Source organism: Eptesicus fuscus, chromosome 8 (genome assembly GCF_027574615.1).
Source record: "Eptesicus fuscus isolate TK198812 chromosome 8, DD_ASM_mEF_20220401, whole genome shotgun sequence".
In the NCBI taxonomy this organism is placed as follows: domain Eukaryota; kingdom Metazoa; phylum Chordata; class Mammalia; order Chiroptera; family Vespertilionidae; genus Eptesicus; species Eptesicus fuscus.
In genome coordinates, this window is record NC_072480.1 from 89,301,586 (window position 1) to 89,328,665 (window position 27,080).

Here is a 27,080-nt window from a genome sequence, read left to right on the forward strand (position 1 = left end):
CGTGACCTCACTGGGATGCAGCCTGTTGGATGCGGGTGAGGTGGGAGGGGGAACAGGGTGGGCAGACCTTCCCGGTTTCTGTCGCTTTAACCTAGAAAGCCATGGGCTTGCTCTTTGGAGTGGCTGTAACAGAAGGATTTTCCTTTCATATGCAAATGTTGGTCCTTTAGCAATTTCTGATTTCTTTGTCATAAAGAGCTAGCATACCTTCTCATTGATTACCCACATCCCTCCCTGCTCTCTAATCTGAGTTTTTATGGAAGCTGTCAGGTTAAGAGCAACCTTAGGGACTTTTCAAGGTGCGAGCTGATACCCACCTTGACTCAAAGTTCAGCTGCCTCCTCTGTGGGGAGCGGGGGCGGGGGGGGGGGGGGAGAGGGGAAAGGGAGCGGGGGAGGGTCCTCAGGATGGTAGGACAGGCAGCGCAGAAGGTGACCCTGGACCTGCACCCCCACCTCTCCCAGCAGGCCTTTCCCAGGTACTGCAATTGCTGAGCTGTGATGGATTTACAACATGCCACTTACTAACCCACTGGCCGGGCCTGACCGGCGTCCCAGAGAGAAGCAACAGATCTGCAGCACTTAGGAGTCACAGAGACGCTCCCACTCACCTGCGTATGTGAAACCAGAGCCCTGGCTCTGCTGATGACGCCCGCTCTCCTGTGCTCGCTGAGCGAGCTGTACTTCTGTGCTCACATAGGCTTGTAAGTTTGTGTGTTATTGATGTGTAAATAAATACACACGCACACTGCATTTTGCTTCTGTGAACAAAATTGTACGAAAATACTAGTGACAACCAGCAACAACAACAACAAAAAACAATTTTACGCCATTAAGTTTTGTAGACATCTGTCGTTGTTAAACACAGCAGTCTGTTCTCTTACTGACCTTGAACTTCTGGTCCTGAGATCTGTTTTTTGTGTAAGCCTGTTTTCCCTCTGTTCTCTTTATTTCTAAAGTGGCATTTGATCGACTTTTCTATTGCACTCCATGCTTCATCACACACAACAGCAAAGAGGGTGCTTATGGCAGGATCACTCACCTCGCGTGCACCCTTCTTCCAGCTCACCTCACGGCTCGCGTCCCGTGCAAGGCACCTCTCAGTCAGCCTGCGCTCCACTGTTCAGATCCCCTGTTGGGATCTGGCACTGACCTGGGCTGTCTTACGCCTGTAGACGTCAGTGAAAGAGAAGAGTCGGCTGCCCCGACCTGGTCTTTTTCTGACCTTTGCTACGAACTCCAATGTGTTAGAGACATTTAGTGCAGCTGCCAATATTAATACTATGCCACCGATTAGGGTCTTGAAAATATCCAGCCAAGTTTAGGAAGTATTAGCTACAGCCTGGCCGGTGTGGCTCAGTGGTTGAATGCCAACCTATGAACCAGGAGGTCATGGTTCACAGTTCCTGGTCAGGGCACAGGCCCAGGTCGCAGGCTCAATCCCCAGTTGGGGGCTTGCAGGAGGCAGCCAATCAATGATTCCCTCTCATCTCTGATGTTTCTATCTCTCCCTCCCTCTCTCACTTCCTCTCTGAAATCAACAAAAATGTATTTTTTAAAGTATTAGCTACAGAAAATTATAATTTCATTTGGAACTGGAAGTAGGAGTTGGCACCGGAGCTTTGTATTGGACTGCGTGCTGCCAGTCACTTCGCACTCTTCCAGGCTCAGTCTGTGCGGAGCACTGGGTTGGGGACTGAGAGGAGAGTCTGGTGTAGGCTACGAGTGCTTTAAAGCTATGGTGTGCTTTGGGGTTGTTAAAGCACGCTTTATATGAAAATCAGAGCCTTACAGAGGAAGGGTAATTTCTTTATATCTGAGAGGAAGTAATAGATACCTAGAGCAGCTCAGTGACCTGTCCAAGGTCACCCTGCCAGGGACAGCCCTGGGTCCGAGTGTTTCTCTCCCCGGACAGTGTTTTTGGATCAGAACAGAATGCTCCGAGTTCTACCTTTGAAGTTTTCTTTGTGAGCTTCAAGACATTTTATTGGTGTTTCCATTTTTAAGTTGTGTGTTTTGTTTTTTATTTATTTTTTTTATTTTTAAATTTTTTTTTTTATTGACTTCAGAGCGGAAAGGAGAGGGAGAAATAGAAACTTCAATGAGGAGAGAGAATCATGGATCGGCTGCCCTCTGCACGCCCCCCCACTGGGGATGGAGCCCACCAACCCGGGCATGGGCCCTGACCGGGAATCAAACCGGGACCTCCTGGTTTATAGGTCGACGCTCAACCACTGAGCCACGCTGGCCGGGCAAGTTGTGTGTTCTATGGACTGACTGTAAAGGAAAACCTCTCCTGTGTGTGTGCTCTCAGTACTCACTACTGCACTTCTGACACTTACGCTCATCGGATGTGTGGGGTTTCCCTGGCAACCAGCCCCCTCCTTAGGGACTTTTATAAAGGTCACCTCATTAACATAAACTCACGTGTAGTAAAAAGGGACTTGTTATTTATTAGTAGCAAAAGACACTCATTTCACCTTTCTGCTCCGGAGCTATTTCAGGAACTGGGGATAGAAACAAAACATAACACGAGACGATGGCCCGACGGCTCTTATATAGGGAATTCCAAGGGTTTTAGGAGCGATGTGCCAGGAGCAGTGGACAAAGGCCAAATATGTATTTCTTTTTGTAAATCATCATATCACACTTGAATCATTGTACAACTCTCATGGACAGCATGCCAACAATCACAAGAAAAATATGGAGAAACCTCCACTGACAAAAATGATTAAACAAGAAAATAGCGCAAGAAACGCAGAAAATGGATATTGCTAAGAATTTCAGAAAGAGAGTTTTACCAAGTTCAGCTACTGATTTCCCTTCTGGATAGATTTGCACATGGTTGTAACTTTTACATATTCCAAGCATATTTTCATAACCAAATTGTTTTTTTGTGTTTTTTTTATGTTTCAATGTTTCCTATCCATTTATCTAACAAAGATGATTGGGCACCTGCTGTGTGCCAGGCGGTGTTCAAAGAGGTGGGTGCATACATCAGTGAATCCAAAACGCTCGATTTCATGGTGTTTACAAACTATTTGGGGGAGACGGACAATAACCAACGCTAGCAGGATGTTGACATGGAATTCTTTCTTGTTTTCATTGTTTTGCACAGTAGTGCAAGAACGTGGCAGAACTAGTCAGCCTACAGTCGGGAAAATGGAAACCACCCTAGTTAAGTTGACAGGAAACGTACAAGGAGTTGGCCAAACAGATATTACAGGACGGAAATTGCGGAGGGAACAAATGAGGTAGGACAGCGGAGTCCACGGCAGATGCCACCCTGTGTTGTGGAAACAAAGAGAACAGGTATCAGAACCTATTTGCTTGGAGGGGAGTCCCCGAGTGGAGACCCAGACTTCAGAGAAGGGGCCGGGGGCCGGCTAGTGCGGACTGATGGAGCACACATACGAGGGCCCCCGGGGAGTGGGGACACAGAGCTCTTGGCTGGGGTGCTGCTTGGCCAGGCAGGTACCTCATGCGGATGTGCAAAGGGGCTGGTTCTGGGAAAGTGGAAAGCCTTGGGAACCAACTGCTACTGGAAACTAATGCTGCTGCCTGGGTGAAGGGGTGTTGCCGGGTAACTGGCAGGAACAGGAAGCAACCAGAAGGGGACTGCCCCCCCCCCCTTCCGGCCTTCCAGGCTCCCTCCGATGGGCCCTGCTGGCAAAGAGGAAATGTTTGCAGAGCCCTCACCCCTCAACACAAAGCAGTGTGGAGGGACCATAGCAGCCAGGGGCCCAAAGACGGCAGGGGCCAATGACTCTCACGTTCTGAAATTTGCTGGAATAACCAACAGGACTTCAGGAGAGCCTGAAATGGGTTGTTTTTAAAATTGTGCTCAAATATACAAAACATAAAATTTACCCCAAACTCAGCTCTTCAATCCAGTGTTGGTTTGTGACAATGTTTTCATCAATCTGTAGTGGAATGAGAAAATTAAAGAAGGTTTAGTCAGTTTCCATAAAGCTAAATTTTACCCACTTTTAAAGGACATCTTTAAAGTTTGAAATTATGGCCTCCCAACTTTTGTGTGGGTAAATTGTCCATTCATCTGTGTTCTAATGGGGACAATAAATTATAGGTTTTAAATGTGTGTGTGTGTGTGATGGTCTAGCCTTTGGGTAAAGAATCAGCTGGTCCCTCTGGATCCCCAAATATCCCTTTGAAAATTTGGGGGTCTGTGAAATCCACAAGAGAGAGAAATCCTGGACTGCTAGGTTAGGGCCTAAACTCGGGGTGAGGAAATGGGGGAAACGATGGGAGACACATCAGGAGTGAGACACAGGTGGCATCTGTAGGACAAGATGCCTGACCGTCCAGATTTTACTGCACTTGGTATGCACATGACTCTGTACCTCAAATGTACAATCAGACGTTTTTATCAATAATCCCGTGAGCAGCTCTTTGGGGCCAATTGTATTAGCAACACTTTATGACATACCCTAATACATAATCTGTCCTCACCTTTCTCCCTTCATTCCACTCTTAGAAAAGCATCACCCATTGGTAGTTTTGTAATTTGTGGTTGACTGCCATGGTCTTCAGGTAAAGCTCCTTAAACAGTCGTTTGACAGTTAAATGGCTGTGGCATTCCTTGCCCCCGACTTGCCGGAACCTCCTTTCCTAAGAGGAAGGGGGCGAAAAGCTCCGTTTCTCTGGTCTCCTTTCACGATAACAGAGCAGCCTTCTCCCGGCTGCTGTGCTGGGGCTCCCATGACCTTCATCCGCACACAGACTGAGAGCCGGTTTGGTCAAATTGACACCAGTTTGTGGGGGTATGTTGTCCATTCACGTATGTGCCACTGGTGACAATAAATAATGTTTTAAATGTGTGTGTGTGTGTGTGTGTGTGTGTGTGTGTGTGTGTGTGATAGTCTAGCCATCAGGTAAGGACGCTATACCCCCACAATAATGGGCATTGTACCCCACAATGATACACTGAGGGATGCTCAGTGTTACATTTTCATTTATCTTGAATCTCATCTATTTCATTTCCTCATTCCTTTCTGGCCTTCTCTCATCCACAAAGTCACAATGACTTGTAATCGAGTTCCGATGAATCGGGCCGAGTCCTCTCCTGTGGAGGAGCCGCCTTTGATAACAGCTCTCACCATCAACATTGTGCTGCGAGCTCTGATCTTTTATGGGATTTTTTTTGTTTTGTTTTTTTGTATTTGCCTCCCATCACCACCTGCTCTGCCATGCACGCGTGCACACACAGTCCCCACCAACATGGTATCACCTTCATTTCCTTCATTTAGATTTTAAAGATGATACCTTACTCCCAAGTGAATTCAATTTAGGCACATAGTGCTTGAACTTTTCAAGAAAAACAAAGTATTTGGTGGGGGGGCAGGGATATCTGATCCCTTCCCCTTAGGATAAACTCCCCTCATTTCTTTCCACTTTCTTTCAATATATATTTACTCCAGAGTAACCTGTTTGTACCTGTTGGAAATCCAGAGAGGGTCATATTGTCCCAGTGCCACATGTTTTATTGTTTTGAAGTCCTGAGTGTGTTCTACGCATAGGATTTCAATCAGAAATGCCAGGTGTTCCTTCCTTACCATTTCTCCTATAATCTCTCTGTTGCATCATTAAGGAGTTCTGTGTAACATAGGGAATATTCAGTAGCACAGCACCCTCATTATTTAGAGGGAATAATACTCAGAGACAATTATAAAGGCTAATATTGCATGCTATCTCTACTTTTCTATCAAAAACTCATATGCTTGCTACCTACTCCTGCCATTTTTGTCATTCTTCTTCTGCATTGCTGTTGTATTAGGCTGTAGCTTCTTGAGAGTGGGGACCGCCCATCTTTTACCCAGTAGGTTCTTGGTCCGTATATTTTTAATTAAATTTAATGACGGTAGAGGCAGCACATGGCTAACCTCTCCTTTAATGCTAACGTACAAGGGTCAAATATTGGTAATCCTTGATGTCCTAACCTCATTCCTTTTCTTACTCTGCACAGTCTCTCTTCATTTAATCTCCTGTGGTTCTAACTGCCGAGTCCTAGGGTAATGATGATTTTTAAATGATCTCTAGTTCAATTTGTTCTCCTGGGCTTCATATTCACCTTTTTTGGTTGTCCTTCAGACACCATAGAAACAACACACCCCAGCTGCACATTCCCTCTGATGGTGAATGGTAGCACCATCGAAAGAGCCATCTTTTAAATTCTCCTATTCCTTTCTTCACCTGTTCATACAGTAGATATTTATTGAGCACTGTGTAAATGGAAATACCATGCAAAGATTCAGTGATCATAAGACATATTGCCCTCCCCTGAAAAATGCTTAAATCAAACACAGAATATAGGGATATATATACAAGCCTATCTCATTATATAAACCTAGAGGCCTGGTGCACGAAATTCGTGTGTATGTGGGGGTGTCCCTCAGCCCGGCCTTCGCCCTCTCGCAATCTGGGACCCCTTGGGTAGGGTCCCTAGGCCTGGCTGGAGATCAGGGCCTATCAGGGCTTTCCTTCCCCTGGCTGACAACAGCTGACCCCACCCCCGCCGCTGCCACTGCTTGCCATCTGTGTGGTGCTGCCCCCCTCCCCCACCACCGGTAGCCTCCCTCTGCGGGTGACAGGCATGGGGTGTGATCACTTGATTGCCCCACCAGCCAGTGGCCTGGGCCTCCATCTGCAGGGTGATCGTGGGGCGATGGCAGAGCCTGGCACCAGTGCATGTCATAGTGTGGTCTTCAGAAGATTGTCTGGACGGTCGTTCTGTTCATTCATTCAGTCAATTTTCATATTACGCTTTTATTATTACAGATGTTTACTGATTACTATGGCATTTCAAAGTGAGTTACCAACATCTAGTCCTTCTTATATCCTATTTCCTGATTGGTTGGTGGGTGTGGCTTGGCTGGTGGGCGTGGCTTGGGTGTAGCGAAGGTGCGGTCATTTGCATATTTGTCTATTATTAGGTAGGATTTCCTACAGGTGCATACTAAGGCAAATCTTTATTTGATATATTCAATGCATTCCCAAGGAAGGGTTTATCAGAGTTTACATACAGTCATTACCAAAGTTTCCTTTAGTTTGCCTTTTTTTCTCTCTACCACTTTATTTTAGGATGGTGGTACACCTCACTGTCTCAGCCTTATTATCACCATGTCCTCCTCAGCGTGCTCTTTGCTTTAACTCTTCGTCAGTCATCCATTCCTATGAATTTGATCCTTTCTCCTTAATATTTCTTGTATTTGTCCTAACATGCTTAATGTCATGCTCTATCTAAAGTATTTAATCAGGTTCTTTCTCTGTCTTCATTGTGAACCTGGCCAGGTAATACCAGCCTACACTATTGCCAGAGAAGAGTTTAAAAACCCAAATCAAATTTGGGTTTTTAAATAATTCAGTGTTAAAATAATTCAGTGGTTCCCCATTATGTTCAGGATAAAGTCCCAACTTCAACGAGGCCCTATGTGGTCTGACTCCCGCTTACTCTTCCAGGCTTATATAGCACCACTGTCTTCCCCTCCTCCTTCCCTCCCACCAACTGTATAGTGAAGTGTGTATAGTTAAGTGGGTTCCGATCCTGCCTCCGCCACTTACTCGCTAGGAAACCTTAGAAAGCCACTATGTTCTCTCTGCCTTACTTCCTTTTCTATAAAATGAGGGACCCAGTAGTTTCTAAGTCATATAGCAATTTGATAGACTCAACAATTTAATATATGTTAAATGCTTATAATGGCCTGGCTGACAGTAAATAATTAATGTATGTCTGTGTTTTGTGTCTTGCTATTAATTGTTGTTAATCTACTCGAAGTTCATCAGAGATTATCACCGTTCTCATTTCTTCCTTTTTGCATATGCTGTTTCCCATGCTTCAAGTCACCCACTCCACCTTTACCCGACTTTCCCCTGCTGTCTCCTGAGCTTCAGCTTGGATAGAAACCTGTCAGGGCAGCTAATTCATTTAGGCACTGAAGGCTGAAGGGAAGGCGCCCAGACAGCGTTGGCTGGTGACAGTGGAGTGCTTAGGTCAGGCCAGGGAAGAGTGATTGCAAATGAGAGACTTTAGTTGCAGGAAGGGCACAAGGCTCGATAAACGAACATGCCTTCTCTATGATTAGAGAAGCTCTGAAAGCGCATGAGGAAAGATGAGGTTCTTTGACTAACAGCTCTTTCAAGACCCTTCTTTTTTAAAGTATGTTTTTATTCATTTCAGAGAGGAAAGGAGAGGGAGAGAGAGATAGAAACATCAGTAATGATGAGAGAGAATCATTGATGGGTTGCCTCCTGCACACCCCCTACTGGGATCGAGCCCACAACCCCGGGCATGTGCTCTGACTGGGAATGGAACCATGATCACTTGGTTCATAGGTTGACGCTCAACCACTGAGCAACACCAGCTGGGCAAGATCCTTCTTAAATATTCTTCCTACAAAGTCACCCTTTGCAGTTCTCAGTGGAGCAGATTATATACCTGCATATGATTGAGAGATGACTGGGGTTTAAATATTCCAAAGACCAAAGAGCTTTTCAGAGCATACCCAGATCATTGATTCTTAAATAGGGGCCCAAATTGGGGTGGGATGGGGGACAGGAGGAAGTTGGGGAAAGCCACATGCACCCCACCATCTTGAGAATCACTGAACCTAGTAAGAGGTACAGTTTGTGGCAGTGAGGTGCACACACAAAGGATATGAAGTCTACAAAAGTGGTTGAGCACTGTGATCACATTAAGGTCCATTTGCCTCATTTACAGATGAGGAATCTGGCCCGAGGTTTCACAGGATGGACTTTTCCTACCACACCAGGCAGCTCTTCAGACCTCATTTTGTACCCCTAAGACCTCTGCATTGCAAAGTGCTTTTTGGCATACCAGGTCCAATTTTTAAAAATTTTTTAGTAACTGAGAGCTTTTTGATGGGTTTCATGTCAGGCCCACTCTGTTATGAAAAATGCAAAAAGTGAATGTGAGCAAGAAGAATAGGAGAACTTGTCAGAGTGACATGGAAGTAGCTGATAACACGAACAAATACTGAGCAGTACTGGAATGATTTAGCACAATTTAGTAATATTGTCTCAAATAGGTAGTACATTTAATTAAGCCACTGTATTCCAAGTTGACTCTGTGTGCTTGTAATTTTTCCAGGGACAAGATGAAACCATTCAATTTAATTTTAGGGAAAAGTACAATACATCTTACAGAAAGCTTAGGAATTAAGTTCAGAAACTGCTCTTAGAGTTCTGGCGTATTCCACAGATCTTAACAGTTCATTCTCATCCCTTCTTCTCTGGGTAATACATGGATAGGTCCAGAGGTGACCCTGGGCTACAGCTGGCTCCACATTTTTATTATTTAAAATAACGCTGTTTGTTTGTTTTTTCCTAATAGGGCCTGTGCCCCCTGCAGAGTGGCTCATCATGTGAAGGAATCTCTGCTTGATGTCACCCTACTACTTTTCACGTACATTACACATTGAGAAGGTCGTGAGCAACAACTGTCTCTCTCCGAGGGTGGGAACTGCCATGATTCACAAAGACAAGAAGTAGTTTTCCTGTAATCACAAGATGACTCAGGTTAGTTGCTTTCAGCTATTACTATAATTTAAATAATCTGAGGTTTTTGGCCATGTCCACGTTTAGTAACCCTAATTAATCCCAATTCCTATAATTTTAAGTTTATGACCATAATACAAAGTTGGAATTTATTTTTACACTAGGTAGAAAAAATAATTTGAAAATAGTTGTACAGACAAAGTTAAAATTACAAGAAAATACAGTATTTAGGTTTTTTTTATAGTGCAAAATGCTTGTCTAGGACTTAAAAAGCAGTGCTAAATGATATTTTTTTATTATACAAAAGTTTGCAATTACTGTAATTTGTACTTGAAAGTAATTATGTAGATGTTAAGTTTGAAGAATCGCCTATTAAAAGCTAAAAAAAAAACCCTATGTATTTTATGATCCTATCTAATAAAGAGGGAATATGCTAATTGACCATCACACCCTCACAAGGATGGCAGCACCTACAGCCAATAAGGAGGGAATATGCTAATTGACTGTCACACCCTCAAAGATGGCAGTGCCATAACCACAAGATGGTGGCGCCCAGTCCCCTCAGCCCCACCGGGGCGGCAAGCATGCAGCATGGCCAGGCCCGCCCCTAGGCGGGTCCGGCCGCTCTGTGGGCCTGCCTCTGGAATCCCCCAGTCCCCTCATCCCCCCAGCCACCCAGGGCTGGCCTGAGGCACAGACAAGCCTCGGATGGCAGCTGCCCAGCCGCCCAGGGCCACCCGAGGCTCAGGTAACCAGGGCTGGCCGATGCATGCGCTGCCGGCAGTGGCAGCAGCAGAGGTGTGATGGGGGCGTCATCTTCCCCTGATCACCAGGTCGCCTCCCGCCCCTGAGGGCTCCCGGACTGTGAGAGGGGGCAGGCCGGGCTGAGGGACCCCCCCACTCCAGTGCATGAATTTTCATGCACCGGGCCTCTAGTTAAATATAAGTAAATTCTTTGAACTGTCCTAACTTGTATTTTTACTTTAGAATTATAGATTAAATACATCTTTAAAATGTAAAGCAGTTTTATTCCCTCGTTTTAAATACTGTGTCTTCTGTGTTATTTATAGTAGGAGAACAATTTAAATTTTTTTAGTGATAGAAGTGTGGCTGTTGCATGCCTAGGGGATAGCTCTAAAACAGGCCTCTACTAGGGCAGGAAATCTGTTGTCTTGCAGAGGATGCTCAGGAAAGAGCTCACTGAGCCATTGATTCTAATTCTACAGTTAACTACTGAGTGACTGCCCTGGGTTCAGTTCCTTCCCTCCAGGATCTTTTAATCTACTTGGGGACATATACAGAGTGTAGAGTTCAAGAGGGTATCAGGAGAAATGCCCCGAGAGTGACAGAGATAATAAATACGCAGCACACAAAATTACTGGGAGAGATTGTTTTTAGCTATAGTTACCCATGAAGTCTTCATGGAGGAGGAGGAAGCTGTGCTAGACTTTGACGGCCAGGTGAGATTTTGGAGGGGGTAGGTGATAGGAGAGTATTTCGGATGAGAGAGAACCGCCTGCTGACTTCAGCGAAGACCTCGATGAGGAGCGATAGAGGAGTTTATTGGCCCTCTGAGTCGGGAAGGGTAAGGAGTGGCTCACAAGACTTCAAGGACTAGTCTCAGGGACCGGAAGCAGGACACTCTGCTGCCATGTTTTGTTTTGTTTTTCCTCTCCATTTGTCTCTTACTCTGTTTGCTCCCCTGACTTCATTTTCTTCAACTTAAAGACAGGTCTTTTCCCTGTGGGAGAAAATGGCCAGTGGCAGTCTGACCTTTATGCCTTTCCTACTCTGTGATGCCGGAGGCAAGGCCAACATTTCTTTGGCTCTACACTGAGATACCTCGAGGAAGGGCTCTGATTGGCTCAGCTTTTATCACCTGGCCACACTTGAACCAATGATTGTGTCCAGGAATATAGGATACCATGATTGGCCAGAGCTAGGTCACATGCCCATCCAGGGAAGGCAAGACACAAATTATCCGAAGGGGGAAGGTGAACTTGGTTGGACAAATAAAGACAATAGATAGTCTAGCCTACTCAGAGTTAGATATACCTAAAGTGATATTTTAATATTGTAAATCTAACCATGTTGCCCCCCAACTCACCTACCAACTTAAAACCTCTTTCTATTGCTCTTAAAAAACTCCCAGTTGGATGAACTGTTGAACAAAATAGATCCAGAGGCATAGAAGCATGGAACAGACTGTCTAACTTCAGAGGGAAGGCCGGGGAGGGTGGGTGGGTGAGTGGAAAGTGATCAAGCCAAGAGCTTGTAGGCATATATGCATAACCCATGGACACAGACAAAGGGTGGTGAAGGCCTAAAAGAGGTCAGTGGGGGTGGGGAGGACATATGTAATACTTTCAACAAAAAAGACTTTAAAAAAAAAACTCCAAATTGGGTCTTCAGATTTTCAGTGCATTCCTGTGTGTGACTTCTCCTTACCTTTCAAATTATTTTCCCTTCTCTCATGACTCACCAACAAGGCATCAGCTACAGGGGTCCAGAATTGGACTGCACACAGATTAGGAAGCCTGGCTAAACCAAACCCTGTCTTCCCTAGCTTCTCCTTGAACCCTGCACTTTTATTTTACTAGGAGTCTTGCTCGCTTAATTCCATTACCGAATTCTCAAGGAATTTGCGTATATAATTCACATGGAAAATATTGCAGGAAATTTAAATCCACAGTGTCAAAAATGTCATACTGGATAGACCCTACTACAAATCAATTTCACAGTCAGCTATTCTGCAGTGTATAATCTTAACTGTAAAATATAATAAAACAAAAAAAAATAGATTTCTATTGTTCCCACACTTTGAAATAGCTCTTTGAAGTTACCTGTGTATGGTAGAGGCCAAGCAATTGGGAGAGGACTCCGAGAACGTTCTCTGGGGGTGTTGCTCAGATACTACAAAATCTGAGCTGGTAGTGAGAGCCAGATTGAAGGGAATTGAGTTTTTTTGATTGCCACTTAACATCTGCAAGTGCAATAACGTTTATTTGTTCTAGGTTCTCGAAATTGTATTGCCTGACTGACTTCTTAAAGGGAAACCATTTAAACAGACTAAGTCTAGTCTACTGAGATTTTGATTTAAAAGAAAAGCACTCCGTGTTTGGGTTTTTCTTGTGTGTAGGCAGTTGTAGCCTGCCATATGTTTACTTGGTAAATTCTAGTTGAGGGTGCAATATAAGCTGTTTCAATTTGGGTGGAAGTTTTGTCAGACCTCACAAATGAGATCTGTATGCTGGTAGGAGTTTGCCAGATTTGCTGGGACTGTATGCAGGTCCATGGCAATGAAGGATAACCTAATTTTTTTGAAGAGTGAATGCTAAAAGTCTCTTTCTTGCTCTAGAAGGAATGGTGAAATTAGAATATAGTTGTCCCCCGTACCTCCTAGTGGATGCCTGGAACCATCGATAATGCTGAACCCTATATGCGTTACGTTTTTTCCTGTACATATAGGAAGTTCACATATACACATGTAAAGTTTAGTTTATAAATCAGGCACAATAAGAGATTAATAACAATAACTATAATACAGTAGTTTGTAATAAGTTATGTGAATGTGGTCTTTCTCTCTCTCTGAATATCTTATTGTCCTGTACTCACCCTTCTCATGATGATATGAGATGATACAGTGCCTTCGTGACGAGGTGAAGTGAGGTGGATCTGATGGACAAAAGGATAATTCGTATCCTGGGCAGGACGTAGGGGGATGGCAACAGGTTTCACCATGCTACTCAGAACAGCGTACAATTTAAAACCTACGAATTGTTTCTTTTGGGAATTTTCAATTTAATATTTTCAGACTGTGGTTGACCATGGGTAACTTAAACCTCAGAAAGCAAAACTGGATATGGGGGGGGGGGGCGGGGGGAGGGAACTACTATATTGTTATTTGATGATAATTGTAGTAATGATGGTTTTAAGTAAGAGTCGTCAGTGGATGAGATGCTAACACTGGTGGGGGAGAGGGTGAGAAACAGGACGTTTCTCTCGTCTCAAGAGATTCTGTTGCCGGTGGGAAGAGGGTTCTTCCACGGAGTCAGAGGAAAGCATTTTGAGGGCCCGCCACTAGGAGGATGAGGTGTCCTGGTAAGATTTATTGGAGCGATAGCAATCTGTCCCCAGGTGCCTGGTGTCTCCTCCACGACCAGATGGCTCCGCTCCATCCCGCTGCAGCGTAAGTCCAGACTCTGGGGCCGTCAACCCACACTTGTCTTCACCAAGCCCGGGAGGACCAGGGCCCAGGGATGCAGAACTTCTCTGTCTCGTTGCCCTGTCTGCACTGGGGCCGCAGCTGGTGCTGTGTTTAGGCTGCGTGGCTGCTGGGCCCGAACACAGCACCTGCTGCTACGGAGAGCGAATGCTGGAACCAACGGGTGAACGAGCAAATGTATGTTCCCTGGGGCCTGGGAGAGAGCAGGCTTTCTTTCACACTCACCAGTCCCTCTCCTGGCTCTTAGCGGGCTTGGGCTGGGTCCTCCCTCTATCCAGCTCAGTCTTTTCCCCAGGTTTTCCATGCTAGACTTTGCCCCTTTATGTTACCATTTTGGTTCCTACTGTGCATCACCAAAGTTTTGCTGCATCATCTGGTTTATACTATGTATGCGCTCCCCCCACCCCCGAACCCTCCCCCCCTACCCGCACCATCTTAGCTTCTACTGCACATTTGCCTAGCAAAGGCATTTCCCCTGATGTTTTTATCCCTCACTCAGCCATCCCCGCTAATGACTGATAGCCACTTCGTCCTGCCCACTCTGGGGATTCAGTCCCCTCAGCAGAGGGTGCAGCTGTCCTCTGGGGAGCCCGTCGGTGCTGTGGCTTCCTAGTAAGTCAGGCTTCATGTCTGACTCGGCTCCCTAGTGAATCAGGCTTAGTGTGCGATTCCACTGTTCCGTTCCTTAACTAACTAGCTACCTACACTCACAATATGCATGGGAGGCAACAGGAGGGCCAGGGGCAGGACTGAACTAGCTGATCTGCACCAGGAGGGCCACATGGGTTCTCACATGATTGAACTGACTTTCATACTGACTGGTAAAGAGCCACAATCTCAGCATCCGGCTATTTCCCTGGGCTACTCCTCACTCACGTGCCACAAGAGAATAACGAAAAGATGAAGCCCCGAACAGCAGAGGCCTCTAAGACCTGCTCTTGTACTTCTCCCACTCCTTTCTGATGGCCCTTGTCCTGCAGAGAAGGTCGGGGAAGGCCTTCTAGAAGAGGCGATGCTGTGCCAAGAATGGATAGAAGTTAGCTAAGGCAATCACAGCGCCTTGCAGGCCCCTGGAGGAGGGGGAGTGGGTGGCGCCTGAGAAATCGGGCATCACTGAGTATCTCAGGCTCGGCTGATGCTGGCGAAGGATGGTGAGAAATGGCTTCAAGAGGCAAGTCGAGGCCAGGTCAGAAAGAGACTTGTACGCCCGCCTAAGACCCCTGAACTTGATCAGACAAGTATGGAATGCCTGTGAGGAAGTCTAAGCCAGAAAGCAGCACGATTAGATTTATATTTCATAGAAATAGTTGTGGCAGAAATGAAGAACGGGATTGAAGGGACCCCAAAACACCTGCTTACGGACTGTGGACGTAATTCAGGTAAAGAAATAAGAACCCTTTCTAAAACAGCACCCGTAGGGATGTAGAGACATGGTTGGAATCCAGAGACACTGAAAAGGTAGAATCAGTCGGGCTCTGTGACTGGGTTGGAGTGGTGAGCTGCATGTTACACATTTTAAAAATCTGTTTTATCATCAGAACGATGTTATCCAAGTGGATCTTAGGTATGTGCTTCCAACATTTAGAACTGGTCTCGCACAGGAAATGACAATGATGAGCTCATTCCCAAACCATTATTTTCTGAAGATTTGCCAGTAAAACGGATGCAGTTTTGAGTCTTTTGTCGGCTGTGGTGAAGGTTTTTCTCTTTGCGGCTTCTAGTAAAGTGTAAGATCAGCACAGCCTTGGGCAGTTGTAGGTTCCCCGGTTTAGGACACGTGCCTCCTCCTTCAGCCGTCTCTCTGACCGGCCTTTCTTGGGGTGGCCCTGTCTCCCCAGGATGGACCATGAGGCGGCCCAGCTGGAGAAGCAGCACGTACATGATGTGTATGAGAGCACCGCCCGCTACCTCAGCGACCTGCAGGGCAAAGCCTGGCCCCGCGTCCGCCAGTTCCTCCAGGACCAGGAGCCCGGCAGCCTCATCGCCGACATAGGTAAGGCAGGGCCGGCTGCGTGGTGAGAGATGGGTCCCATCGTGTCCTTCTTTTCAGAGTCAGTTTTCCTTGCTGTGCGAACCAGAAGTCTGAAGTGGTGCCCTTGGCATGCCTGTAACCCAGCTCATTCCCTTTGTTTTTTTTAAGATACTTTTATTGATTTCAGAGAGGAAGGGAGAAGGAGAGAGAGAAACATTGATCGGCTGCCTCCTGCACGCCCCACACTGGGATCCAGCCGGCAACCCGGGCATGTGCTCTGACCAGGATAGGTCTAGGCCAGTGGTCTGCAAACCGCGGCTCGCAAGCCACATGCGGCTCTTTGGCCCCTTGAGTGTGGCTCTTCCACAAAATACCACGGCCTGGGCGAGTCTGTTTTGAAGAAGTGGCGTTAGAAGATGTTTACGTTTAAAAAATTTGGCTCTCAGAAGAAATTTCAATTGTTGTACTGTTGATATTTGGCTCTGTTGACTAATGAGTTTGCCGACCACTGGTCTAGGCTCAACCACTGAGCCACACCCCAGGGCAGCTCATTCACGTTACAGCAGACATTCATACAATCAAGACACAAAGTAGGAAACTTCCTCAAACTTACATTTAGACAGTGGCGATCTCTTCAGCGTTTGGGGCCACATCCTCCAACATCGGTTGACTGAATCAGGATTAACATGACTGCTTGGGAAGCTGACTGTTGTGACTTTAGAGACGGTCACATGTGTAGCGTGTTCCGGTGGCTCACCTCGAGTGGCTCTCATGCCTTCCACAGAAGATCCAGAGATCACAAATTTCCTGTAACCTCTTATTCATTGCATGGATTTCCCCCCCTGAACTACTCTGTGGGTGTTTCATTATTAGAGCCTGTCTTTGGATAGATCATGGCTTTGTAATCATGGATTCGCCTGGCAGATTTGGGCTAAGGATGTTTCTGAATTGAGTGGTAAACCACAGCCCGGTAGACCTAAGACTAAGGTCTGGGATCCCCATTGGAGGCTGCCCACCCGAAAGTGCGTTCTAACAACTGCATGAAGATTGCACCCAGGGAGTCCTAAGTCTGTACTTACACACTCTGCCTAATTTGACATGCACTCTAAGTGCCAGGAAGAGAAACACGTGTCCCTGGCCAGGGCTTTTGACTTGTTGAAGATGGTGTGAACAGTGTGGAATTTGGGGAAGGGGTGCATGTCATGTAGAAATAGAGAGTCTTTGAAAATATCTCTGTCATGTCAGTGTTTGTTTTTTTAAATAAATCTGGTTTCAGAAGATACAGTGACTTTGGAACTCTTACCATCCATAGTCCAAGCACAGTATCAGAATCTTAAAATCAGCTGGTAGGAAAAGGAACTATTCAACGCATGGCTTTAGGACAACAGCATGTACATACGCTACTTTCTCATCCCTTCCATCAGAAATTCCAAATGAAGTACCGATGGAAGTATAAGAAAATGAAATTATTAAAGAACTAGAGGACAGCTAGACTATTTTAAAAGAATAAAAGAATAATTTAGAAAGATAAAATAGCCCTAGCCGATTTGGCTCAGTGGATAGAGCATCGGCCTATGGACCAAAGGGTCTTGGTTTCAATTCCGGTCAAGGATACCCACCTGGGTTGCAGGCTCCTCCCCAGACCAGGAGGCAACCAATCGGTGTGTTTCTTTTATGTTGATATTTCTCTCTGTTTTTCCCTCTCTCTAAGATCAATGGGAAAATATCCTCGGGTGAGGATTTAAAAAATAAATAAATAAAATAAAAAATACTCTCAGAGGCAAAAGGCCTTTCTCTGTATGATATTTTTTTTTAAATAAGAAAGCATTAAAAATAATACAGTTGATGGTCATTTTTCACAGTATTTATGTTCTATGAAGTTGCCAAGGACACTGACTTAGTGAATCCTGCGTTGTAACCCTCAGGGGAAGCACAGGACTCAGTTTCTGTGAACCTCTGCTCACATTTTTGTCAACTGGTCAACACCTCACCTGGCTCCATGTGTGTTTCTGTTTATTACTGATTTGCTCACAGTGAACTCACAGGCAGCAACCATATCTGATGCCTGGACAAAGCGTATGTTGTCCGTAAGGCCCGTCTCAGCCTTCCTGCACTGAGAAACGGTAGGCAGCACTTCAGCAGGACACTGAATTTTAAACAGTGAAGCCACCCCCAAAAAGTGCGGAAATGCGCACGATGCGTGCGGTGCAGAATACAAAGCAGAGGGAAAGGGAAGCGTGCAGACACTGCTGGTCTCTCGGCGATCCTACGGAAGGTCAGCATTTAATGAGACGTTGCAGAGGACCCGGTTGTTGTGTCCCCGTGCTTGCTGCAGCATCGCAGATCTTCTGATTTGCTTCTCGCACTCTTACGATAGTGGGGGGACTAGGCTTGGCCGTGTTCTGGCTTTCCTCATTAGGATAAAACCTTCCCCCGCCGGCATCTCCGTGTGTGCACTTAGGAAACGGATAACCGCATCAGATTTGGGATCTCCACTGCTATCCTTAAGCATGAATACCATTACAGAGGAATGTGGGATGAGTCATGCTGGGAAGTCTTCAGGAGATGCTGAGATTTTTTAAAAGAATTCCGTTTCCTCATTATTACCAGTTGCTCTCTGAACACTTCCTTCTAGCACTAATCATCCATAAATCTGGTTTTTATTCGTATTTTTGAAGTAATTTTCCTTTCATTTCTCTAAATGTAACCCCTGAGCCAATAAAAAAAAAAAAAGCCAATAAAAAAGCAATATTTTTTTTAAAAAAAAACATGACCATCATTTTTGTAATCAGGATTTCAGTTTTAAAACTCTCTGTGGATTATATTTTCCCCATGATTGCTCTTAAATATTGGGTACTTTTTCTCACAAGCATTCTTAGGAACAGTGGCCATGAGATCTGAAATATTTATAAGACCCCAACCATTTACATGGAAATACTAACATTGGAAATATTATTTTTTATTCATAAGTCATCCACTGCCTCACCTGGCATCAGCAAACCTTAATTATGCTTGTGGTGTCTCATGTAATTTTGAACAGCGCCTATTAAGGAGGAGTTATTTAAAAAGTGTGGCAGCCCAGCCGGCATGGCTCAGCGGTTGAGCATCAGCCTATGAACCAGGAGGTCACGGTTCTGTTCACGGTCAGGCCACACGCCCAGGTTGCGGGCTCAGTCCTCAGTGGGGCGTGCAGGTGGCAGCCGATCCATGATTCTCTCTCATTATTGATGTTTCTATCCCTCTCTTCCTCTCCCTTCTTCTCTGAAATCAATAAAAAATATATTTTTAAAAAGTATTTCAGAAGCTGCAAATTAATCATCTTTGAACGGTGGTTATATTTTAGAAAAATATGAGACAAAAATCTACAGGTAATTCCAGAAGGTACAAATCTCAGCTCTGTTGATATCTTTAAATATTTCTGAAAAGGAATTAGATGACGTGTCTGTGCTGGAATATACCAGGTCCTGGATTTGGAAGGCTTTGTTTCCGGATGGTGATTCATCCACGGTGCCATCTTCTTCCCTGTAATATCACTGAGATCTGATTGACCTCAATCTCTGGGCTGTGTGAATGTTGCATGACTTGGGTCTCTGCCATCAGAAAGTGAATGTCAAAAATGGTCTACTTCAGAAAAGAATAGTTCTCTCTTAGGTTGTATTCCGAGTCACGTGAAACCGAGCACTGACGATAGGGTGGATGAAAAACTGCTGAAATCTTTTTTTCATTCAAATAAAAATTTCTGAAAAGCCTGTTTTCTTTATAGCCATTTAAAAGTTGTGGGCAGTGGTTTGTTTTATGTAACCAGTAAGCAGGAAGACTGTCTAGAGAGATAGCAGGAGAATAAAGGCCATAACATATAGATCTGCACATAATGAAATATGTATATGAAGACAGCTTTTGTAAAGGGACTGGACACTGTCCCTGGGATGCTGGGGACCTATCATTCCTTGCCATGGGCCAGCTGACAGCTTGTGCTAGCATGCTACGCCCTATGGACATTACCTCGCTAAATATTTAATAAGTATTATTTAGCTCTCCCAATCCCCTTTCCCTCCTCTATTCTATCTGAAAATATGTAAGGGCTGTCTGAAGGCTTTGCTTTTGCTTCTGTGTTTACCTTCACACCATGCTGTATTCTGTCTCCGTTAGTTAATATAAAGCTGTCTCTGTTCTCGTTATCAGGCAGGCTAACCGACATTGTTCCATTCTCCTTTAAGGATAGAATGTAACACAGTTTTTCTCTTATAGGTTGTGGGACTGGAAAGTACCTTAAAGTGAATAGCCAGGTACATACCCTGGGCTGTGACTACTGTGGGCCGTTGGTAGAGATTGCCCGGAGTAGGGGATGTGAAGTCATGGTATGTGACAACCTTAATCTCCCCTTTAGGGATCAGGGCTTCGATGCCATCATCTCCATAGGAGGTAAGGCAGCCTGGTTACACGTTCCCTCTTGGCCATGAGACTCATGTTGCGTGGTTGAGGCCATTCTTACGACCCAACACCCATGCTTTGTGGAAGGGTCTATGTAGTTCATTTTATCTGATTTTTAAAGACATATCAAGTAGTTGAATTATTTGACTAATCTCAAATGTGCTTATGGTGGGGCTTATAATTATTTTAACTAGTTAAACTTTCAAACTGTTGTTTTACTCTTTTTGATGACTCATTCCAGTTTTCTTTTGCTTATGAGTAAGGGAGTATTAGAGGAATTTTACTCATTGAAAACAGCACTTTGTTATATTGCAATGTAGCCAGATCTCCCAGCATGAAGTGGACATTTCAAAGTCAGATGACCTATTTTAGGCCATGAGTGTGCTCTTTATTAGCAGAATATTGTAGGACTAATGCCACCTGGAAGGATGTGTCCTCCAATCTGCCACTTGCTGGTAGGCAAGTCCCGGGGGAAGACAGCCCCACCTGGTCCCAGATTGCATTGTTTTTATAATGCCACTCAGCTCTCACTGCCAGAGATTGCTCATAAATCTAGGGAATATGTTTCTCATATCCTCCCAGCAAGTGTGCCCATAAATACACATGCCAAAACTTAAAAAAAAACAAACAAAAAAAAAAAACAGCAAAAACCCTTGCCTGAAATTTACACAGGCTCATTTTACTCAAAACACGTATTCCTGAAACCTCATAGGTTAGTCATATTTAAATATGCTTGGGGCCCTTGCTGATCTCATGGCAAATTCTTTTGCAAAGCAAATTATTTGCTCCAAAACACTTGAAAAATTAATGTATTTGAATACACTAAGCTTTATTAAAGCAAAGGGAACCTATATAACATGGACTGACCAGATAAAAACTCGGCATAAAATGGTTTGCTCTCTCCTGAAGTAGATGAGAAGTGGATTTATGCAACATTAGATGGGGACTGTATCTTTGTATATGGAGGCCTGGATGCCCTAACCTTGGAACTAGTTAGGACCGGCAGGAGATGGTTGCCATAGAAACCTGCTCTGTAATAGCCCTGCTTCTTTGTAGTTGAAACTGTTAAGTGCAAAATGGGGACATTTGTAAAGACCTAGAGGTCAGAGAGGAGGAGTCCTTGCTCGTCGCTAGTTTACATTAGTTTTGGGGTCTGCAAGGCCGCCTACATCCAGGCCAGGCTGCTGAGCCCCTGTCGTGGGCACGGGCTACTGACCAGCTTCCTACGCTGGGGAAATGCTCGGTGTGCACAGGGCCAGGTCCTCCTCCGCCTCCACGTGAAGTCGCATGCCCCGTCCAGAGGAGGCGCAGCTTACTGGTTGTCATCCTCTGATGGAAAGCCTTCCCTTAAGTGGAAACACAGTGTGCCCTGACCGTGATGGGGCCGGCCGCCTTTCAGTGCACGGGATGACACCCAGCTGAGCCACACCGACCAGGGCGCGATACGTTTTTTATAAAATGTCGCCTAGTGACATATTTATGATCACATAAAGACAGTCCTGCTTGACTCTCACTTTACCTTCGCAGGGATTGAAAGTAAAAATGATGACCTAGAAGTTAACTTTTTAAAAAAAAGTATATTCCACCACTTTAGATCACATTAACATTCTTAAAAATGAGAAGCAATCATTTGGACTTGAGCTTGACTGGCTGTCTTTGCACTCTCTAAGTAGAAAAACATTTTAGCATTTTGCTCCACTCCTATTTGATTTATTAATTTTATTAACACTGAGTAGTGGTATTAATCCTTCAGAGCTTTAGAAGTACCCATCATTCATTAAAGTAATGAATTACTTCACAGGATTCTACTGGTAGCACTTGCCTAACTTAGTGCTTCCTTGCAGATTTTATCAATTCACATGGTTCACCCTCCAGTTAACACAATTCATAGGCTTTGCGAACTGGAAGAGATTTTACCCATTATTCATTCGAGGTGTCATAGATGAAGAGACTTAAAATCCATATAAGTTCAATAATTTCCCAAGATCCGTTGGCTACTAATTACAGGAGTCGAAGCTAGCAATCGTGTCTCTCCCAAAGCCATGCCTGTTCATTTCTACCATTCGCCCTGCCCTGTAGGAAATACGGAGGTTTTACTACATGCCCAAATGGCATCGCTGTTACATGGAAAGTACTAACACATAAACGTGTAGGTTTATGTATGTACCTACACATTGAGACCTGGTTTCTTCTTTTTTCAGTGATACATCATTTTTCGACCAAACAGAGAAGAATCCGAGCAATAAAGGAAATGGCCCGCATCTTGGTGCCCGGAGGCCAGCTGATGATCTACGTCTGGGCGATGGAACAGAAGACCCGGCACTTTGAGAAGCAAGACGTGCTGGTGCCGTGGAACAGGGCCTTGTGCTCCCGGCTCCTCTCCGAGCCCAGCCCGCCGGGGAGAAGGAAGCAGTGTGGCCACCTGGAAAGGAGCCACCCCTACCACCCGCCCGGCTCCGGGTGCAGCTGCTCCGTTTGCTTCAAGGAGCGACGGGACTCCAGACGGTCCCACAGCGCCGACTATGAGCCCGTCCGGGCCAGGACTTGTTGCGCCAATATTTCGAAGGAGGCCGGGGCCGAGAACGGCTTCTATAACACCTTAGGGAGATCTTTTCGCTCCTGGTTTTGCTCCAGATCTTTGGATGAGTCCAGTCTGAGGAAGCAAATGGAAAGAGGGAGGCCCTTGAAAAACACAGAAGGCTGGGCCGCCAGCACTATATCCATCCAGCCTTCCAGACACCCCAGTTCAGACAGGGATCCCCCAGAGCCATGTCCAACAAGAGAGCAAAACTCGGACGAGGACGTGTTTGTGGAAACTTCTCAGAAGCACTCGGAGTGGCTGAGGGCACCGGCCACAGGGAAGCATCTCCGCGGAGACCCTCAGGGAGAGACGGGGAGACATGGAGGTGGGGATGGCCTGGGGAGCACCCAGACCACTGAGGAGCGTGCGGCTGCGGGCACGTTGGAAGAAGGGAAGCCTTCTGCTCGTAGGGCACTGAGAAGGATGTCCACGCTCGGTTCCACAGACTCCATCCCAGACGGCACAATTCCTGTCGAAGGACAACAGCCTGACGTTTTGGACTCCGGGGCCTTTATGCGCTACTACCACGTGTTTCGAGAAGGCGAGCTCTGTGGGCTGCTGAGGGAAAACGTGTCAGAGCTCCACATCCTGAGCTCTGGGAATGACCATGGCAACTGGTGCATCATCGCCGAGAAAAAGGAGGCCTGTGGTTGACTGGATCAGCTCAGACAGCTCCTCCCGGGATGAGCCGCGCTCCTTGCGCCGGCGCTGGGATGGCTACCTGAACGTGCACCCACTTCCATTCTTTTTCAGCCCGTGCATGCTCTGGTCTGCCGAGACTGTGGAATGGTCATCTTCCGAATCTCAGCGTAAGCACAGAGCCTGGCATCTGAAGCATTTGGCAAAGGGTATGTGTGGTTCAGTGTTGATGGAAGAGATCTGAAGTGCGCTTCAATACAGTTTGGGGTTTTGTCCCCCTGAAAGATGAAATTATTATGAGACTCCATGTGTATAGTTTTTCAGTCTTATAAACTGATTTTAAAAGATTCTGTGTGTAAGTATTCCTTCCGAAAATGGCATTTTTACAAAGTTAGGGGGGTAATTTCTGTTTCTCAGAAGATATTTTACATCTGTGTGCCCGATAACAGATGAACCTGTTCCGTTGCACCGATGGAAATTGAACCTGGTGATAAGTTATGTTGTTGCGAAGGCCTTGCTTCAACTTAGAGTCTTCAGAAAGGTGAAAAGCAGTAGAGAGAGAAAAGAAGTGTTACTGGACTTTTCAAAACGATAAGCTGTCTTGCGTCAAGCTAAGTGGATCACAAGGTTATCAATGTCACTCAGAAGATTTTAAAGGCACTGTTAGCACAGAGAGAGGTGGCTGTGGGTACTTGAAGTTGGTATTTTTCTGACCTTGTTAGAGGCAGGAATATCCAGTTATGATAAGACCAAGATTGACTAAGGAAGAGTTTTCACCTAGAACAGTGGTTCCCACCTTTTTTTGGCCATGCCCCACCCAAGCATCTCTAAAATCCTGATGCCCGCCCTGTGACATAAAATTCTTATTATTCAAAAAGTGAACTCCTATTCACATGGAGGAAGCCTAAAAGGACATGAACTTGGTCTAAGCAAGCTTCAAAAAAAACATGGCATCCATGAAAGAGAAAAATAAAAGAACGAAAGGATAGTTGAAGTACTGAAGAAGAAATCACTAAGAAATTGTTTAAAAAATAATAATAATCTGAAGTGATATAAAAAAAAAGAGCAAATAAAGTTTCAAAACATAATAGAGAACTGAAATGCACAAATATGTCACAATATATATTTAGATACTGTGTATGAGGCCCCTAGAACCATAAGAAATGCAAAAAATTCACTGTTAATAACTCATTCTCGAATTGCCCCCTGCGGGGCGCGGGGCCCATATTGGGAACCACTGACCTGGAATGATGATCTTCTTTGGACTGAATGGATATTTAGGAAATGAGAATCGGGGTGAAGCTCTCTTTGGCTCTCGGTATAAAAGACTGTTAAGGGATAAGATACGTGGCATTGGTGGGAGACCAGGTGTTGAACTTGTAAAAATAATACTCGGGTATTTATCCTTTTGAAAGTGGCCATTTTGTTAGTTATATTAGACATTTAGCCAGAATCAAGTCCTATTCATTAAAGGTTGAATTCCTGCCACTTCACAGACAAGCCAGTAGATTGGGCATTGTGTGGCCTCTGATTAGCTTTAACCAGGGGTCCGTTTAAATCCATGTCATGGATCCTGAAACATAGATATAATTAGGACAGGACTAGAGATCTAAGAGAAGCGGGAATAAGTTGACCCAGGAATACAGCCTCAGATGGTTCCTTAATGAGGAGAGAATTGACACATAATTTCGATAAGAGCCTTTATACTTTCTGGACCATTGTCATCCTGAATGAAAATCTGATTCTTGTCCTATTTTCCACTAAAATTAACTGAAACAGTAAAAGATTTCATTTGGTTTCTTTTTTCCTTCAGTGGTTGTGCTCTGACTTAATAATGCTACTTTCAAAGAAACTTAAAGAATGATTTTTAATGCTTAGCTGAACATTATCCATGTTTAGAACTCATTTGGCTTTGAAATAAGACTGGATCACCACCTTTCTGGTTGATGGGGTTGTGTGGTGGAAATGAGACATGGTTTGTATTGTTCAGTGCAGTTTGCATTAGCGAGACAATGAAAACAGGCAGAGAAGTGGGATATAAATTAGAAATTAATTTAGTGTCATCCATTTCTTTTTTTAAAATACATTTTTATTGATTTCCGAGAAGAAGGGAGAGGGAGAGAGAGATAGAAACATCAATGATGAGAGAGAATCATTGATCGGCTGCCTCCTGCATGTCCCACACTGGGGATCGAGCCCAAAACCCAGGCATGTTTCATAGGTCAACACTCAACCACTGAGTTTCTTAAATTAGGACATTAAACCATGAGTATAAGTGGTTTTATTGGTAGAAAGAAAAGATTCTCGGAGTCAGAGAAGTTCTTAAAATTAAAGCTTGATGGCCTTTTTATTGTGAGTGGGTTTTTCCTCTCTTTGAAGCCTGTTGTCAGATGTATTTTTAATCCCAGTCCTGCTGCGAGAAATCAGTCAGAAGTCTTTCTGGTGGTAGCCTGCCACTTACATAAAACTCAGTTCATTAGACTGCTCCAAAAAGCTTTGAGCTAACCCGTATGAGCAGCCACACACACACACACACACACACACACACTTTGTAGAAAATGATTCTTTAGAATGGTTTTTGATAAAGACATATTTTCACATAATTTTGACAGGGCTGTAAATGAAAAACCATTAATAATAGCAATCTTCCACTCTTCGTCTGCTGAGCACATAATTCTATGCATCCAGACCTTATTTTGTATGCAAATATTTAATTCCATGGCTGATACTGTCTCTTTGGCATATTCATGTGAAAAGCATTCTTCAATCTAACGTTTGCCTTTGGATATATAGATGGCAATGGAAGAGCCTAATGTGAGTATCTTGATCAGTTCAAAGTCTTGCTTGTCTTTAAAACTGCCGTCCAAAGGAAATACAAGTCACAAGTGAGCTTAAACACACAGGTTATTTGTGAGTGTTCAGTCTGCCTTAACTTGCTCGATTATAGATTTTGCTGCTCTATCTGAAATGATTCAAAAGCTCAGACTCCATTATTAGTACTGGTCCAACAGTGTTCCCACTCCTTCTCTTTTACTTGCCGGCATCACTGCGGAGTCCCCCAATCAGAAGCAGAGGGATTATTGGGGGTGTTTCTAAAAACCTTTGCTGGCTTATTGATGCCTCACTGGCTTATTTGCGGAATTCCGTATAAACAGTCAAATGATTTGGGGAAAGTGCATTCACATAGACAGAGGATGCAACCAAAATAACGTTCTGGTGGGAACCATGCAAGAGGCCTATTCAGATTATTTTTAAGTTGTCACTGCAGTGGCGAAATGACACCAGCATGTCGTAGTAACTGGCAGGCCATCTAACAGATGTCTTAGAGCGTCGTGACACAGGATGCTGTGTCATTCTTGTCTCTAGTTTGCCTTCCTGTGTCCTTGCAAATTCTAAATGTCAAGAATTCCCTGCATTTTAACTGAGCATCAACTGAATGGGCAAAAATTAGACGTAATCCAGAGAAGACCACTCCAACTATAAATCAGCTAGAGACTCCAATGAACTTGTATATTAATGGCCACAAAAGGCATAAGCATTGGTGGACTTTTTAAGTAAAAATAAACAGGTTTGAAGGAGGACGATCCAATAGTTGTTAAACTTGGTGGGGCAGCTTAAAAGTGAGCTGCACACCCAGTTTAGGAGGGAGAGGGGGAGTGGAAACACTGGCCAAGCAGCTAGTCTAAGAAGAACAAATTAGGG

At 44.8% G+C, this 27,080-nt stretch overlaps 1 protein-coding gene across 1 annotated transcript in view; it reads left to right on the forward strand.

Annotated features, from left to right (window-relative positions):
* Nucleotides 1–24,411, forward strand: part of TRMT9B (tRNA methyltransferase 9B (putative)) — a 41,035-nt gene extending 16,624 nt beyond the window's left edge. Inside the window, exons 6-9 of the mRNA XM_054720091.1 lie at nt 9,367–9,551; nt 15,594–15,748; nt 19,976–20,149; nt 22,360–24,411. Coding sequence (XP_054576066.1) covers nt 15,595–15,748; nt 19,976–20,149; nt 22,360–23,393 — 1,362 coding nt within the window. The 5' untranslated portion in view covers nt 9,367–9,551; nt 15,594 and the 3' untranslated portion in view covers nt 23,394–24,411. The remainder of the gene's footprint in view (nt 1–9,366; nt 9,552–15,593; nt 15,749–19,975; nt 20,150–22,359) is intronic.
* Nucleotides 24,412–27,080: the final 2,669 nt, after the last annotated feature.